Below are 19,574 nucleotides of genomic sequence, written 5' to 3' on the forward strand. Positions count from 1 at the left end.
GTTCCCTGGGTCAAGAATCAGCTGTGTAAAAATACACATTACTCAGGTCAATTAACTACAGACAGCTGCAGAAGAGACTTGTTACCCAAGGACACTAGGCTCCTATTAAGGAAGTCTTATGTCCAGTAGTTAATGTAAGAGGGAGACAAAGAGGATGCAGAGTGCTGAAAGGAAGGAGAGCGGGTTGGGATTTGGGGAAAACCACAGGAAGGACAAACAGAAAGAAAGGGAAGGGAAATGGAAGATATAAGGTGAGTTCAATGTGTTTACAGAGAAGACAGAAAGCAAAACCAAAAATGAGAATTAAATTTTAACCACAAATGCATGGTGTAGGAAATATGCAAAAGGCATCTGAAGGCTTAACACATCAAAATAAGCACTGGTTCCTCCAAAGTAAAAAGCAGTCCATTTGGGGGGCCATGCACTTATTCTAGTGCTGCTATCCTAGTTCATTTCTAGACTCAACTTTGGGAACTACCTTCAAAGCATGTGACAGATCATTAGAGTCGCAAGTTACCTTGGAGATCCTTCATTCCGTACTTGAGGAAACTAAAGACCAAAGTGATTTGCCCAAGGTCATACAGACAGGAAATGTCAGAGCCAAATTCCAACTATGATTCTTTGGCTCCAAGTTTAGCAGTCTACTATAACTGACTGACTCCAAAATCCTTCAGTCTTGCCCAACTGGACTTCTGTCTCCCACTGAAAAATACCTGCTTGTTTTCTAGCCCCCACCCATGCCCTGTGCTTATATGGGTTTCTAATCCTCCTCCTCTCTGCCTCTCCAAACTCTATGTATTGTTTAAGCTCTTCCATGAAACTTTCCCTAGTTCTCCCAGTCAACAATTACCTTTCCCCTCAGACCTCACAAAACACTTTGTGTACATCCCTCAAATGTAGTTATCAATTTTTCTTGGTCAGGAGTAATGTAGGAAATAATACAATGTAATTACTTACATGATTATATGTATTATCCCCCTACTAGATGGTGAACTCTCAGAGGGCAAGAACTGTGATTTAGTTATATTTCCCTGTACTTAGAACAATTCTCAGCACATAGCAGTTGCTTACTAAATATTTGGTGAATGAGTGGATGGGATGGCAGAAGCCTCTTTGGCTTTGCTCTTCATACCTAAATCCAGCCCAGCCCAGGTAGCTTCCTGGAGACTCATGGAGGGGAAACCCTGCCAATTTTCTCCCATGCTCGGCCTCTACTGGCCTGGATTCTGGCCTGAGTCTCCAGCAACAGCTGCTCCACGCCAGCGGTGGCCTCAAGTCTCACTCTTCAGGCACCTAACCCACACTGAGACCTAGACATTGATGCACAGGATGGAATATCTACAATATTTTCAAATCCTCTCTAGGAGTGAATTTGATTTGTGGAAGCAGCTAAAAGTCACTCAAAACCAAGACTGGTGAATGATGTGACAGGGCTAGTAACAGCATGTCTGGTCAAAAACGAGTCCAGATGTAGTTGAAGCAATGTCAGAAGCACAGAAAGGAGCCTGCAGCCTCCCAAGAGGGTGGCATTCATTTGGATATACAAGTTTTGGTCTGTTTATTTTTAAAATAAGTCACATGGCTACACAGTCACACCTCATCTGGTCCATCTGTTAAAAGCCTCTCACTGATTTATAGTCGACTACACCTTGAATGGAAGTGTGCATGCAAACAGACAGACCAAATCCAACTCTTTATACATGGAGCTTTCTCCTACAATTTGAAACTAGACTTCACTAACCATCCCATTTCTCACAGGTTAACCTATAATGTCCAAGTTAAACAAATGAATCAGAGAAGCATGGAATATGAGAGCTGGGATGGACCTTAGAAGTCATCTAGTCCACATCCCCAATCCTCCTTACCCCAGATTTTACAGATGAAGGAACAGGCCCAAAGAGCTTAAGTGACTTGCCCAAGGTAACATGTGAAGTAAGGGACAGAGCTGGGATTTGAACCCTGGTCCTCTGACCCCAAATCCATCACTATTTGCACTGTACTACAGTGCCTCCAACACTATATCCCTTTCAGTTTCAGATTCTTATATCCTAGTGACATAAGGCTATAGATTTAGAACTGGGAGGGACATCAGAGTTCATCTGGTCAAACCCTCTCATAAAAGAATGAGGAAATTGAGGTCTAACTGTAGGAACTTGCCCAAAATCACACAGGAAGGAAGGGAACCAGGACTGAAATCTAGAACCTTTGACTAAAAATCCAGTGTGATTTTCTCTATACCTTCCTATCTATCTATTCTATTTTCCTGACTCTGAACACTCTTTGACCTGCAAGAGTTTTTGCTGACTGAACCACACGGTTTGGCTTTGGTTAGATTCAATTTAGCATTCAATTCCATACTGTCACAATTAACTCACAAGTCTGTGGACTGGGACCATACCATATTCTCCAATCTCCCTTGCAACTGCTAACACTGTGGAAGGAACACTGGAGACACTTACTAAACACCTGATACCTTGCTGACTTCATGATTTCATTATAGTGGGTATTACCTCAACCGGGAAAATCACCACCTTCTATGTCTTTTTATCACCTGTGATTCTTATCTATGCCTTCCTGCAAATCTTCTACCAAGGATCCACCCAACAGAATCCTTCATCTTGTTCTCAGGGGCAACTCAGCAGCACTCAGGCTGTCTTTCCTCAGTTTGCCCATCAGCTCTCTCTCACTGGCTCTATGATAGTAGCATCTCCTTTTCAAATCAGATATGCCTTTTATGTCTGTTATGGTTTATGCTCAAAGTCAGGAAGATCTGACACAGAATTTAAGTCCTATCTCTGACATGTACTGACTGTGACCCTGAACAAATCATTTAACCTCTACGCATCTAAGACTATGAGTTTCAGAGAAGATAACAATTTCAATTGGTAGAGGGCATTTCCTCACCTTGGAGTGTCCTATAATAATGAAATCCCAAGTCTTCCCTTATTCCTATACCACTTTTTACATATGTTTCCACTGGTAAGATGCATAATCTTGCTTAAATCCAGCTTGCATATTTTCTTTGCCCTTTAGGATATTTATAATGTTATTTATTCTAAGATTATGGTGTTCTATGAGTCATGAACATATAGCATCACTTGGAGAACACCAGTGTTAAAGAATGCTGGGCTTTCTTTTGAAGTAACAAATTCAAATCATTGAGAAGGTTTATATAATTTTCAATAGAACTTGTAAAGTTCTTGAGAAACATAATCAACGATGCAAAGTGGCAGCCACGAAAGTTAATGAGATCTTGGGCTACACTAAAAAGTACATTGTCTAGGTAAAGGAAGTGATAAAGTGATACCAGTGTGGTGATGTGGAGGTATAGACAGGAAATCCAAGGATCTGAGTTTTGATCCTGACTCTGGGACTTACGCGGTAACTTTGGATTACATACTTCACCACTATGGGCCTCAGTTTCCTCAGCTGTAAGTTGAGACAAGTGGACTACCTGAGCTCTAAATTTCTTCCAGCTCTAAATCTATATTCCTAGGATACTCCTGTTATATTCTGCCCTCGTCAGGCTACATCTGTCTCCTGAGGAAAAGCTAGAGAGTTTCCAGAGAACTACCTAGCTGAGGAAGGAAAACATTGGAGATACTTAGCCTAGAAGAGATTTAGGTGGGGACACAACAGCACTTCAAGGGTCATAATGTGGAAGAGGGATTGCTTTGTTCAGTCCTAAAGGGCAAAAGGTGGCAGTTAGTTAGTGAACTTCCCAATAATTAATTCTGTATCAAAGTAGAATGGGTTGCCTCAGGAGATCCTGTGCTCCCCTTCATGAGAAGTCATCAAGTAAAGGCTGATGATCATTCCTTAAACATATAACAGAAGGGATTTTTATTCAGGTACAGATTAGATGTTCTCTGAAGTCCCTTCGACACCAAGACTCACGATTCTCTTTCTGCTTTACCAATTTCGGGTCTGCTCATTCTTAAGCTTAAACACCTGTTCAAGACATGCATATATTAGGACTAACTCTAACAGCTATCAGTCAGGCTGTATGTCACAAACTGGTACTTCCCATGCTTTCTAATAAGTACTTACTGAATAATAACAACAAACATAATTAAAGCTTACCATTATGCAGTACTCTACAGTTTCAAAGGGCTTATCTCATTTGAGCCTCACAACAATTCTGGAACAGGAGGCGGGGATGGCATCATCAGCTCCATTTTACAAAGGATAAGCTGAGAGGGGAAGTGAATTGTCTACAGTTACACTGATTATAAAAAGAGCATAGTTGGGGCTTGATTCCTGATTCCAAGTTCAATGCTCTTTCAACTACAACACAAGGAAGTCAATGTTCCCTTTCCCTTAAAAGGGAAACATGCTTTCTGAAGTATGTTGCAAAAAAAGAGTCAGCCTCAGACACTTACGAACTGTGTGCCCTGGTCAAGTCACTTAACCTGTTTGCCTTAATCTCCTGAAGAAGGAAATGGCAAACCACTTAAATATCTTTGCCAAGAAACCCCAAGGGCAGTCTTGGCATGCTATCGTCCGTGGGGTCACGAAGAGTCAGACACCACTGAATGACTGAACAACCAAGTATTACCTAGGGGAATATGGAGCAGAGATGATAGAGCAGACCAAGACCCACCACCAGGGCCGGGACCACAATTTCGAATATCGTCTCAATTGTCCCTGCTTGTACACAGTAACTGAACCTCGCTGTTCTGGATGAACAAAGACATGGAAAAGCAATAAAAGCCTGCAAACTATGTGAGAAAGGTGTAGATGCCACTGAGGCACTAAGAGAATAGTAAGACACCATAACGTGACTGAGAGAAATAGGCAATAGTGCATGGTATATGAAGGGGTCATATTCCATGGGGAAAGGTCTGGGAAAAATCTGAGAGGTTAGGGCTTGGCGGGACTAGAAAGCTATCTGCAACAGGGATTTCTGGAACGGTGCATTCTGGTCACCAGACACAGGTTCACTCCAGATGCTGTATTTTCCTTTCAAGTAAGACAGATGATTTGCCTAGTCATACCAGAGGAGAAACAGATGCCCAGCCTCAAATTACAGAACAACAAAAGCAGCCCACATTGCTGCCCCTCCCAACAGAACTGAACAGAATCCCCCCAGGAGTGAGACTTTTAACCATGTCACCCAACATCCCTAGCTCTGAAAGAAATATCCTTTTCATTCCTCCCTCTCTTTCATTTAGGGAGTCTATAACATGGCTATGACTACACCTACTTTAGTATGTGTAGTATGTAGTATGTAGTATGTGTAGCATGTAGTATGACTACACCTACCAATAGTTTATAGACTCACAGGGTCATACAGAACTGGAAGGGGCCTTAGAGGTCATCTAGTTCAACTCACTCATCTTAAAAACAGAGAAACCAAGCAGAGAGGTTAAGCAATCACACAGGTAGTAAACAGCAGAGCTGTTATTCAAAACCAGGTCCTTCAACTTCAGGCACTCCCCCTTCCCTTGTGGCCAGGCTTCAAAGCATACACACAGGTGATGCCTGGCTGACCTGTGCACATCCCAAGGACAGTCACAGAACTGCACTGAGAACACTTGTAACTCACTGAAGTTGCCTCCATCTTGTCCTTGCTGAGACAATGAGCTCACTTGTGGAGGCAGACTCATTGGGAGGAGGGCATAAGGATGATGTAGTAGGAAAAGTACCATAGTGAGTATAGTTACTCCTTCTATGTCAGAGAGGTTAGGGGCACAGAGCCCTCAAGATCTGGAAAATCCTCATTAAAATTTCTGGCCCTCCCTTCATAACAGAGAAGAAGTCTGAATGTCTTCTTTTTCTTTTAAGGGGTGTTTACAGTATCTTATTGTAAAATTTGGGCTAAGTATTTGGTTATAGGCTCTGTGTCATCTACTGACCTTTGCATGTCATCTATGGCTTCTGTAAAACTGCCCAAAAACTCCCATTTAATTTCTTACACTGACCCACAATGTATCAAACCATGATGGGGAAAACTGCAATGTGGAAGGGATAACTATTAAAAGACTTTTGCTTGAATCCCAGGTCTGCCAATGCCTGACGAGGTGTATGGTATTATTAGACAAGTCACTTCCTCTTTCCAGACTTGTTCCCTTTTTGTAAAAAGAGGAAGTTGGACTAGATTGTCTCTAAGCTCCCTCACAGCTCTAACATTTTGTGGTCTACGGTCTCTTCCAGCTGTGACATTCTATAACCTTCAACAGCCAGAGCATCATTTCTTAGCAACAATTCTCTGGGTGCTTTTTAACTAGGGACATTACTAGCCCTGGCTCCAGTTTATATGTGGAGTGGGATTGCAGAGCTCAAATCTTGCCTCTGATGCTGACCACCTGTGTCTCCTTGGGAAAGTCATTTAACTTCCTGGGACTCAGTTTCCTCATCTAGAAAATAAGGTCGTTGGACTAAATGTCTTCTAAGGTCCCTTCAAACTCTGCATATCTGATCCTATGATCGTACTCATGTGGTATGGCTTTTATACATCTTTGATTGACTCAGAGAGATCAGAAGCAAACTCTGTATTGCTGGCCTATTGGACGAAGAGGATAAGAAAGGTCATTCATTTGTGTCCTATTTACTTTTCTAATTGCTTTCTTTCCCCAATACAGCCTTGAAAGGCCCACAAAACTTGATGACTAAGATGCAGAACCTCACCAAAGCTACTACCATCAGATTTGTTATGCTGGGGGAGAAGAGAAAAGAAAGGGAAGGAAAGTTTAATTTCCTTTACAAATGAGTACTGAAGTCTACTTAGGGAAAAGCTGGTTGGAGGGGGCTGGGGAGGTGGGGTGTTATTCACCTGAAAGTCAAAAAGTAGTGCAATGAGCAATTTTTAAAAATCAGGAATCTCCATTTTAGAATCCTACAATGACAGGGATGAAAGAGACCTTAGAAATCCAAGCCAACACCATTATTTTACACATGATGTAAATTGAGGCCCAGACAGGGGGAAGGACTTGACTAAGGTGATAGTTCCTACTATATATCAACTTTGTAAATTAAAATTTTGTATTGAGTAGCAGTGTGATTTTTTTTTCAGAACTCTCTGAGGTATGTAATGCAAGTGTCCTTATCCCCATTTTACAGATGAAGAAACTGAAGTTCAGTAAAATACTCCGTCCAAGGTCACATAACTAGTAGGTGAGAGAGTCAGGGTCCAAAACCAAGTATCTCTTGATTCCAAGGTCATTGTTATTTCCACTTTATTCTTTTGTTGTAGAGAAACTATAGATAAGGAACATGTACAATACATATCTGTGTGGAAATTTCCTCTTCTGATGCAGATCCTACCTTATTTGTAACTCAGCAGACGAGCCTTAAGTTGGCTAAGGCCTAAAGAGGTTATACATAACTGTAAGAACATGATAATAATAATAATAGCTTGCACTTATATAGCATCTACAATATGCCAGGCAATTGTAACAGGGTAAGCTGTTAAAATTATCTCATTTGATCCTCACTAAGGCAAAGAGAGGTAAAGGGGCTTGCCCAAGGTCACACAGCTAGTGTATGAGGCTAGATTTCAACTCAAGTATTACTGAGTCTAGGCCCAGCACTCTCCACTGTGCCACTAAGCACATTTTTTTTTTTTTGTGGAGGGTCCACACCTCTGATCTCAGTGTAGGCCAGAGGTTCTTAAATTTTTTTTTTGCAGAACTGGAGGGGACCTCAAAGGCCATTTAGTGAAACCCTTTTTATTTTAGAGATGAGGAAACTAAGGCCCACAGAGGGGAAGAGACATACCCAGGGTCACACAGTATGCTGAGGCAGGACTCGAATCCAGTTCATCCTGACTCAGTCACACTACACCTCTATGGAGCATGCTCAGGTGTCCCTGATACCTTCAACCAATGATAAAACTTCCTAGCACTGACAGAGTCTATGTGATCTTAGACAAGTCACTTGACTTGAGGCCCAGGCCTCAGGAAAATGGGGCTGAACTCAATGACCTCTAAGGTCCCTTTTAGACCTGAATCTATGATCCTAAGACTTCAACTTTTCTTCTCGAAGAGGATAATTCAAGTCAAAGCCCAAAACTTATCAATAACACTGACATACGGGCAGCTAGGTGGCGCAATAGATAGGGCACCAGCCCTGGAGTCAGGAGGACCTGAGTTCAAATCCAGCCTCAGACACATAACACTCACTAGCTGTGTGACTCTGGGCAAGTTACTTAACCCCAATTGCCTCACTAAAAATAAGTAAGTAAATAACACTGACATAAATCCAGAGAACGGAGTCTTTTTTTTTTTCTTAGTGATCCTAACTGCTCTCAATCTCAGGTTTGCTATCTGTTTGAATCAAGATTTCTCATTTCCAGCCTTCTTACCTGACAAGTCCAAGACCAGCATTTCCACGAGTTAAAATCCCCACCTGCGGTGCTCATCTCCTCCGACAGGAGCACGAGGGCCCAGCTAACCACTGCAATTCTCCAGGTTACCCTCTCCAAGCCCTGGTTATTCTATCATTACACCTCCTGCCCTGTTACCACGCTGTCTGACTTTGACGAACAATCAGTAAGCGCTCATACTCTTGTTACTCTTTAAGGTTTGTACAGAGTTTGATGTATATTATCTCATCTGAGCCGCATGGTAACACAGTGAAGTAGTTGCTACAGGAATTATTTTCTTCATTTAACAGATCAGGAAACTGAGGCTCAGAGAGTTTAAGGGACAAGTTATGCAGCTAGTGAGTGACTAAGATGGGACATGGACTCAGGTCTTGCCTGATTCCATGTCCAACATTCAGTCCATTCCCATTCACTTTAGACAGAGGCGACAAAGCTAGGAGGCCTACCATTTAATCTCTCTGAGCCTCTATTTCCTCATCTGTAAAACTGGACTATATAAGTATTACATATGACACACACATAAAAGTATAATTATATAAGTATATATAAGTATTAGACTAGATGGCCTCTAAGAAGCCTCCCCTGACAAGTCCCTACTGGGCAGCTAGTGGTGCAGTGGACAGAGTGCCAGGCCTTAAGTCAGGAAACCTGAGTTTAAATCCAGTCTCAGTCACTTACTGTGTGACCCCAGGCAAGTCACTTAACCTCTGTTGCCTTGATTTCCTCAACTGTAAAAAGCGGATAATAGCAGCACCTACTTCCCAGGGTTGTTGTGAGGATAAAATGAAATACAATGTGTAAAGCACTTGGCACAGTGCCTGGCACATAGCAGTGACTAAAATACTATTTATTATTACTTATTATTATTCTATGTATTGAAGAAAATGTGTTATAATGGAGAAAGCACTACATTTTAAGTCAGAGTTCAAGTACCAAGATATGCCACCAGTTAACTAGGCAGCCTGCTGCATGATTCTAGATGACTAACATTTTTGTTCAGCAGGAGCCAGAATGATCCTTAAAGAGGCCTTTTCACTGTGCTTGCCAAAAGATATTGCAGGCAGGCAAAAAGCGGACAACACTTTTTGAAGTGTTTGAACTTAAAGAGTAAGGCTTCAGAAATGTTCTCCATATGCATAAAGCCTTTAGTTGCCCCCCATCCAAGCAATCCTATATGCTCTCTTTCTCCTCCCTGTCTTTGTCGGTCTCTTCCTCTCTCTCTCCCTCTCCCCCCTCCTTTTTCTTTCTCTTTGTCTCTGTATCTGTCTCTCCCTCCCCACGAAATCTTCCCAAAGCCAGGGAGTACATGCACATGTCACCTCTTCGTTCAACGATCTACAATAGCTCCCTACTAATGATGACTGGACAAATCCTAGATTCACAGGCTGTTTAAACCCAGCCTCAACCTAGCTCTCTAGTCTTATCCTCCTCTAGTCTTGTCTTTAACTCCTCCTATATCAAACTCTCCCACCAGTCCTATCAACGTTACCTTGGCATCAACTCTGTCCCTTCCTCTCTAGACCCACTGTCACTCCCATCATTAGCACTCCTATGAACTATTCCAATAGCTTCCTTATAAGCCTTATTGATTCTCTAATTTTTATTTCTCCAATCCATCCCTCATGCTGAAGCCAAAATAATCTTCCACAGAATCAAAGAATCATAGAAACAGACTAGAAATGGACTGAGGGACATGCATGTGGTCATGTTACTCTTCTGCTTAAAAATCTTCAATGGCTCCCTACAACTTAAGGACTCAAGTTCAAATGCCTTTAAAACACTCAAAGACCTTCACAACTGGGTGACACCTAAGCCTTCCAAACTTATCTCATAATATTCTCCTCCCACAAGCTCTGAGCTCTAGCCAGAGAGATCAAAACTCCTGCCTCCAACACACTTTGTACTCTCCTGCCTCCATGCATTTGTTCACACTGCTTCCTATACCTGGGATGTCCTCCCTTCCCTTTTTGTCTAACAGAAAAGAAAAATTCCTTAGAGTTGAGGTTATAAAGGAAAGAGGTTTCATGGAGGAGGTGGCTTGAGTTTTAAAGGAAATAGCCCTTAAAGTCTAACTCAAGAGCCAATTCCTCTATGAGGCTTCAATAATCCCCTCCCCTGGTCCCACCCCAACTTCACAAAGCAGAGGTATCCTAGTAAGAATACTAGATTTCAAGTCAGAAGGGACACGGGTTTGAATCCTGCTTCCAATACTTACTAGCTGTGTGGCGATGGGCAAGTTAAGTTCTCCAAGTCTGCTTCCTTCACTTCCAAATGGAGATCATACCCATAATATCTATCTCACAAGGCTGCTATACAAGTCAAATGAGATAAAGTGTGTATGGTGCTTTACATAAACCTTAACGTGCTACTTAAATGTCAGCTATTTTTCTCGTTTTGTGCCTATCTCTAACGCACTTATGTGATACTGTATATTACAATTACGTATCTTTCCCTGTGAGACTGTAAAATCCAAGAAGGAAGAGCTTCTTAATTAAACTTTGTGTCTCCCGCAGCACAGTAATTCAGCATACTTTAAGTGCTTAGTATTAGTTTGTGAACAAATGAATATATTCCGTATCCCAACCAAATTGCTGTACTCACTTTCCACCATGAAAGCCTTATCTTCCCTTACGAGTCTTGCTTATAATGTTCTCTCACTGCCTGAAATGCCTCATTCCTCCCTCTGCTTCCACCCCCACTTATTTAAACGCTGCCCTTTCTTCAAGATGCCACCTCCTCCTCCATGAAACTTTCTCTAATAACACACCAAGAGACCTCTCCATCCTCCATCTTCCAAAAGTTCTTGTTGTCTTTATCATTCATATGGGACATGCTACATGTTGCCTTGTAGCGTATTTATCTCTGTTCATGCCTTAAGCCCTCCCTACAACCTCTACTAAACCAAGAGCTTTGTGAGGACAATGGTCCCACAGGCCTTTGCAAATAATAGACGCTTAATATTTGTTGAAAGAAAATGTTCTCACTGGAGCAAAAATTAAATGACCATAAAATGATAGTGAAGAGTATACTAATCTCTTTGAGCCTCTTTCCTCATCTGTAAAATGGAGGATTGGATTAGATGATCTCAAAGCTACCTTCTAATTCCAAATTTATGATTCTCCTCTCATTCTGATTAAGGGACTTTAAAGTATAAACTTGAAGGTGAGTCATCATCCTCCTTAACCCGGGATTCCAACATCCCACTAAAAAGAGATCAAAGAATATTAGAGGATTCTAAATGTTGGAAGTCTATTCATTAAACACTGGTCCTCCTGCCTCCTCACAACCGCAAGATTACCACTGCCCTTTGTCACAGCTAGGCCCCCATGAACTATGCATGAAAGTACAGAATGATAACTGGTCAGGTAGACCTAACTCTCCATGAGGTCATTCCTAGTGTCCTGCATTTGTCAGTGCCCCATAGCTGCTCAAATTTACTTTATATTTACTTTGTATATGTATACTTTGCATATGATTTACAATAATAACTAATACTATTAACTAATAGTTAATAGAGCACATTAAAGTTTGCAAAGTACATGACAGAGTATCTCATTTGATCTTCAAAATAAACTTTTAAGGCAGATATTGTCCCCATTTTACAGAAGGAACAGGGAATACAAGGGGAGTTTTGGATTATTACATATGCTGCAGACATATTTGATGCATTGGTTCATTTGGCAAAACTGGGTTTTTTTCCTCTTTTATTCTTTGTTAGAAGGGATGACTCTCTGAGTAGGAAGAGGAAAGATATGTTCAGAAACGAAGGTCATGCAAAGATAAAAGATATCAATAAAAATAAGATTTAAAAAGCTTTTTTAATTGAAGTGAATTGAAAGTATCATGCTGCAGGATACAAGGCACTCTAACATTCTGCCAAATGTAGTGCTTAGAGCCTTGTTCTGGGAGTTAGAAACCCTGGGTTTTCATTCTAGACTTTCTGGTAATTTGCTCTGGAAACCTGAGCTAAGTCCCTTGCCCTCTTTGAGCCTCAGTTTCTTCTGCTGTAAAATGTGAGGATCATGCAACCTGATCTCCAAGGTCCTAAAACCAATCTAATAATCTTAATTTAAAACATGACTGTTTTCAAAGCACTTACACATATATGAATGTGGGCCCTTCACAACAACCCTATGAGGAAGGAATTGTAGTAGTTTTTTTTTTCATCCTAGCCTGTAATTTCATTGGGTTAAGGAGTTCCTGATCAATTAAGTCCCTTTATCAATGTAGATCAGTACCTGATAAGGAACTTATCATTTTAGAGAGTCTGGGGTCATACAGACAGTATGTGTCAGAGGTGAGACTGAAACTCGGTCTTCTTGACCCTAAAGCCAGTTCACTACCCACTATGTTAGTTTGCTTCTACAATAAGCAAAAATAATTGCCTCTATTTAATGGATGAGAAAATGGAAGTTCAGAGTACAGGCAGACTTGAAAAGCAGTGGATTCCTCATCACTGGATGTATTTGAGCAGCCTGGATGATCCCTTTCAAGCAAAGTCAAAAGGCACTACTGCTTTGGACAATGGATGACTGTCCGAGCAATTACTGACTCCCAACCCACTGTTCTTTCCCCTAGATTATCTATCTGTAGTGTATCTTACCCACTCCTGGTTGAACACTTTACACAGGAGTTGGTTTGCACTAGCATGACAGTTTTGCCTTCTTATTTCCCAAGTGCCAAAAGTAATAGCAGTGGGACAACAAAAATATGGCTCCATGAGAACTAGGTCTATTAGATTTGAGGAACCTAAACCCCATCTTGTTGAGACTTATATTTCAATAAATATTCAATTAACATTTATTAAGTTCCTACTCTGTGCAAAATATTATCAGCAGCCTTGGAATCCAAAAGACCTGGGTCAAGGTTCTGCCTCTGACACTTATCAGTTGGGACAAGTGACTTAACCTCCCTGTTCCCATGGCCAATCTCTGAGACATTAAGTTGTACAACAGGTGCTCATCTATACTAGCAGATAAGAGTTCCTCTTATTAAGGAAATCACAGGTCCAGACAGAAAAAAAATACATAATACAAAACAGACAGACATGAAACTATCCCTGACCTCAAGGAGTTTAATTTTTACTAGTGGGATTCTATAGGAAGCCTTTTCCCTAAAAAAACTCCTCCAACTTCCCCCAGTCTCAAGTGTTCCATCCCTTCTCAAATTTTCTTCAACCACTTTGTCTGGAGCTCGCCTTTGTGGTAACCGCATCCTCCTTTGTAAAATCTTTCTTTGGCACGTGCCTTTTGTACATGCCTTATCCACACCGCCAGCTCCTTGAGGACAGAGACTGCATTCCTCATTTGAATCCCCAGGCTCTAGTATAGGGTCTCACACATAGAAGGTGCTTAATAAATGTTCATTAAATTGCATTCTTTCCAACTATCCCAACACGCCCCTGCTACTCCACATAAATGGTCTGTCCCCTAAGCACACCCCACTTATCCCTGTCTCTATGTCTGTGTTCATGCTGCTGTCTTAGCCTGAAATGCCCTCCTCCTCCTCTTTTTTCTGTGCCGATCCATATTCTCCCCATCCATCAAAGCTCAGCTCAAAGCCCACCTCCTCCTGCAAGCCTTCTTTAAATTCCTCAGCCCACACTGATCTCCCCCTTTCCTGAACCTACGTCTATATCACATTTTAGCATTTAAACATATTATTCACCAATTGTTTCTTTGTGCATAAAGTCATGTCAGACTGTAAACTTGAGAGGATAAACTCTACAGCTTCTTCTTCTCCTCTGTGTCTCCCCTTTCCCCCCAAATAACCCTCTCCCCCACCCACCCCAGGCTCCACAAAGAAGCTCCAGGTTGGGCACACAATACATGTCCTGTGAATGCTTGCTGGATGGCCACTTCACATCCAAGTTGAGTCAGACTCACCAGTCAGATATTCCAGCACAGCAGCCATGTACACTGGAGCACCCACCCCAATCCTGTACTTGGGGTGTCCTTTCTTAATGTACCGCAACATCCGCCCCACAGGGAAGATAACTCCAGCCTTTGCTGACCGGGAGGTTTTGGTGGACTTCTTCTTCCCACCCCGGCTTGACATCTTGTTTTTTCCTGGATGTGAAACAGCACACTACAAAGGCAAAGGGAAAAAGCAATCAGATCTCCCACTCTAATTCTGGGATCGTCTGGAACAGGACATGCATGCACAGACTAATAGTCTACCTCATATTTGTCCAAATGAAGGCAAATAAAAGACAGTGGATTCGGTTCTTCCATCTAGACTTGAAAAGAAGACTTAAGTCCTCTTTATTCTCTTGGAATGAATTTGCTCCTCCCTCCTTTAAATGATTCCACTTTCCATGTCCGACACTGTGACATCCATTTACTTTATTTGCCATTCCATTTAAATATTACCATGAAAATGATTACTGTCCTTAAGTGCCTTTATACTGTATACTTAAAAGAGAAAATTGGATTTCTTTGCTAGGTTCTCTATGCTTTATATTTAATCATTATATTTACACAGAACTAAAACCCAGGGCTTATCTATTTGCTGACCATAAATATTTTGAAGCTACTTCACTGGCATGGAGAATGACTGAATCTTAAAATCCATGACTAACTTAATGCCTATGGTTCTAAGTGGCAAGAGGAACCACCTTTCAAGTCTCCTTGGAATTTAATTTATGGGCACCCCGAACTTGAAGGTTCTACCAAATACTTGCTGAGTCTAGAGAGAAACAGCAGGCAGTCCCTCTCCCTCCTCTAACCTGTTACAGGTGATGCTAAAGAATCAGGCAGGCAGTGAGAGGAAGCCAAGTGGGGGAAAGCAGCAAGACTGACAGCTAATATTGCTACACTTACATAAAACATACCTTAAAGATACAGGGGAAAATGCTACATTTGGAGTCCAAAGCAGTGGGTTCAAATCCTGTCTTGACTTATTCACTAATTATGTGACCTTGGGCATAGGATGTAAGATATCACGAGGGCAGGAATGATTTCATTTTTGTTTCTGCATCCCCAGGGCCAAGCCTAGTTCTTAGAACACAGTAGGTCCTCAATAAGCACTTCAATTTAAATTCTCTGAAACCTAACAGGTAGCAAGGTACAGTAGATAGGATGCTAGACTAGAAGTCAGGAAGACCCACTTCTGAAACTTAGAGGCTGTGTGATTCTGGACAAGTGCATAATCCCTGTGAACCTCAGTTTCCTCATTTGTAAAAGGAGGGAGCTGAACTAGATGACCTTTAAGGGCCCTTTCAACTCTAAATCTATGATCCTGTCCTCCTTGGCTCATATTTTTTGAATAGTAAGTTTTCTTAAGCACTCGATACCATGAACCAGTGTATGGGAAATTATTTTTTATTACATTAACAACCAGTTATTAAATTAGGATTAAGGCTTTTGCTCTTTATTTCCTCATTCAGGGACCAGCCCCTGGAAGTCAGTCAGTCAGTCTCTGAAGGACAAGACTGACAGATGAGGCTGGTAGATGAGACTGTCCAAATCCTCTGTGAACATGCTCCACAATCTTGAGTGGGACCCCACCCAACCATGAGACCTCACTTCTGCTTAAAGTACAAACAGAATCTAATCTAGGTGAATTTCAGCCCCAAAGCATTGAGTCCATGTCCTTGTACTGCTCCCTCCCCCCACTGAAATTTAGGGTAACCCAGCTCATGGAGAAAACCAACCAGAGTGGTCTGGGTAGAGACAGATTCCTTTGTCCAGATTGCTGGAGGTGGCCGAGTCTCACGATGAAGTCACATTCTCAGCAGGAGGATGTGAAGACTTTTAGCCCACTTCCTCACTAATATGTTTGGCTTCTCATTAAATTGTTCACCAATCAGGGTTGATTTTTATCTGTCAGGGGCATTCCCTTTTCCAAAAGTACATTAAGGCTTCCAGTCTCTTCATGTTTTTTGTCTTTAGCTACCGAGAGAAACCAATGACCATCAATTTATTGATTATTAACTAGGCTAATTAATAAATTGATTATTAATTACTCAGAAACTGTCTCTTGGGTTTTTCATTTGTGTCAAGTGTGATGGAACAATGAAGTTGGTGTCAAGAAATGTAGTTCACTTTACAATTCATAGAATATTTTCCTCAAAATTACTCTTTGAGAAAGTAGGTAGTGTAAATCCTATTTTTCCATTTGACAAGTGAGAAAATTGAGACTTAAGGGATTAAGTGATTCATCTACACAACTGGTAAACAGTTGACCTAAGACTAGAACCTCGGTCTTCCAGTTTGAAATCCAGCATTCTCTCCACTATACCTTGCTGCCACAGTATAGAATTCTCAGCAGAATCACTGACTATTGGCAGTTCACATGACCCCTTTATCTGCTCAGTTTCTTAATCTATGAAATGGAGCTAACATCATTAAATAAGGCCTCAGTCATCAGTCCAGAGGGCCAGTTATATATAATGTTATTTCAGCTCACTGAAGGCCATAGAAATATGTTTATAAAAACACTAATTACAGTCTCATAAACAGCACTACCAGGTACACTCTGTTCACTGCATCAGGCATTTTCCAATGATGCAACATATTTTATATCTGTCTCACTATTTCATTCTTCCCCTTTGGGGTTCCAATGTCCCTTGAGAGGCCTGGTTCAAATGTGTGTAAGCTTAATTCTTAGAAAAATCAGAGTTCTATGACAGACAAATCTGATAGGAGCTAAGGCAACTCAAGCCTTCGTTCAAAATCAATCCCAGGGGCAGCTAGGTGGCACAGTGGATAGAGCACCAGCCCTGAAGTCAGGAGGACCTGAGTTCAAATCCAGCCTCAGACCAAACACTTGACACGTACTAGCTGTGTGACCCTGGGCAAGTCACTTAACCCCAATTGCCTAAAAAAAAAAAAAAAAACACAAAACAAAAAAAACAACAGAATCAATCCCTGAGGTAGTTGTCCAAAGAAGACAGATCTTATTGTTTGTGATACATCTATGCCACCAAAGGATGGCATATTGCCCCCTAAAGGCTAGATAAAGCAGAAACAGGGCTTATGGCTTATAGTTAGAAATGCAGTCCTCAGAATTACAAGCCTTGCTCATTTAAATGAGAATGTTTATATTTGGTGTCTATCAATGCAATGCATCTCATTCCTTTACAATACCAAGAGGTCTGGATAGACTGTGTCTTATGTCAACTTTACATCTTCACCACTATCTAACAGTACTTTCAATGGTAAGTCACAGCCCTAGCTTCTGGAAATTAGTCCAACTCCCTCATTTTAGAAATGAGAAGGGAAAGATGGCAGAGTAAAAGCAATAACTTGCTAGAACTCTCCCCCAAATCCCTCCAAATACCTGTAAAAAATGGCTCTAGAAATGAGGAAACTGAGGTTCACAGAAGTTAAATGCACCAAATCAAAAAGTTAAGAGTCACAAAGGTAATAAATTACAATGCAGGGCTGCAACCTGTGCCACCAACCTCATTGGCCTGCTGTGAAGAATGCTTAATAAAAATGTTTGTTGAATGAATGAATGTGACTTAAAATAAAAATGTTTGTTGAATGAATGAATGTGACTTAAAATATTCCTTATTTACAGGTGCTTCTACCCACTAAAAGCAGGAAATGTTTGGCTCATATAATGTCTGAAGGATCCAAACCTGGCTTTGAATAAACATTTTGCTACCTTCTGCGTAGTGTTACTGCAAATTATTTCTTAGAACCATAAGTCCAAATAGAAATTTCCATTGAGTCTATGGATATCAAAGTCACGTACTGCTATTACAATTTTTAAAATGGGTGGGTGTTTCTGTATTTTAAATAGAAGCATATGAAAAAGTGATAAATATTTCCTGAAATTAGTTTAGCTCTTTATTTGAACTGTGACTTTAGCTCATAACACCCTTCAACAATCCCTGGGGGCATGGTTTACCTTAAGTAGTTAGTCATAGTTGCCTTCAGTGACTTTTGGCTAATTACAGCTAGAGAAGAGGATGACCTCTGCTCGACAGAGGAACAATTACACTTCTGTGCTTGACAGGCTCTGAAGCACATCTTGTTCCCTTGAATTAAAGTTCTCCGTCCCATTTTGTACTCAGGTATTCACAGGATCTGTTTCCAGCAGCTTGCCCTGAAAAACTGAATAGCCCCAACTTTACATTTACACCTGGCCTAGGGAAGAGCCAAACTGCCTGGCAAAGCAGAGGTGTATGGGCCAGAACAAAAGCTGGTCTATTACAGCTATATATTTCAGACTTACAGAAATTAAAATTTGAAAAAAACTGCATAAAGGTTTTTTATCTCTGTGTGAGTAATTTTTGCCAACAGCTCCAACTAGCTAAGTGTACAAGATAAATAGTTAAGAAGTTCAAAGTTTCAGTCAAGCAAGGCAGTGAACTTTCAAATAAACTTGCAACTTCAGGAAAGGGAAATATACTTCAAATAAGGCTTTGCAAATGAAATTGCCTTTTTCAGACATGTCTCAGTTTGGGGTTCAGAAACTATGGCCCCATGATTCTAGATGAACAAGGGCATTAGAGGTTTTTGTTTTTGTATTCCTCATACCTAAGTTTCAAAGAAACTGACCACCCCTCACCAGGGGATGCCTGGTTGTACAGGTTAAGGGGACTGGATTATGATAACTTTTTCTTCTAATGAAGCACCAGCTCATTATGAATGAGATTCAGTGCTAATTCCTCTTCCTCTTGCATGTTTCTGATTTGCTTACTGTCTCTTCAGCCTAACATCCTTCCCTGAAGCTGACCTGGGACACCAAAATAGCAATCAACCTAGGGAAGAAAGTTCTTCGGACTTTGTATCAAATTAAGTGCTTAGCCTGGGGTCTGTGAAATTTTTTTTACATTTTGATAATCTTATTCCACTGTGTAATTGGTTTCCTTTGTGACCCTGTGTATCTTAATTTAGGCTATTAAGAACATTCTGAGAAGGGGTTCATAGGCTTCCTCAAACTGCCAAGGGACCCACGTGTAGTACAAAACAAACAAATGAATAACAGCAACCTCTTAACTCCTCTCAGTTTTGTATAGTGTAGACAAAACAGCATTTTAAGGGTATTTTTCATACTTAGTGCACTTTATAGTCATTTCATTCCAAGATTTTTAAACCAAACTGGAGAAGGCATCTGTCTGACCAGCATGCCATGTTAGCCACCTAGAATCAAGCACCCTCACTCTACAGTCATGTTTCATAGCAAATCATCTCTGGAATAAGTTTCCATATCAGATTTTTAAATATTTCCCTTTAAACTGAGACACAGATAGGGGCAATGTTTTTACCTTTCTGTATTTATTTAATGCTTTTCT

General features: G+C 41.0%; 1 protein-coding gene across 6 annotated transcripts in view; it reads right to left on the minus strand.

Annotated features, from left to right (window-relative positions):
* The window catches only part of LOC114033654 (core histone macro-H2A.1), a 101,637-nt gene that overhangs the window by 69,586 nt on the left and 12,477 nt on the right, over positions 1–19,574 (minus strand). For all 6 annotated transcript variants that reach the window (XM_027849296.1, XM_027849297.1, XM_027849298.1 and 3 more), the window contains one exon: positions 14,212–14,413. In XM_027849296.1, coding sequence (XP_027705097.1) covers positions 14,212–14,383 — 172 coding nt within the window. In that variant the 5' untranslated portion in view covers positions 14,384–14,413. The remainder of the gene's footprint in view (positions 1–14,211; positions 14,414–19,574) is intronic.

Source organism: Vombatus ursinus, unplaced genomic scaffold, assembly GCF_900497805.2.
Source record: "Vombatus ursinus unplaced genomic scaffold, bare-nosed wombat genome assembly UNPS02007284.1, whole genome shotgun sequence".
Lineage (NCBI taxonomy): Eukaryota > Metazoa > Chordata > Mammalia > Diprotodontia > Vombatidae > Vombatus > Vombatus ursinus.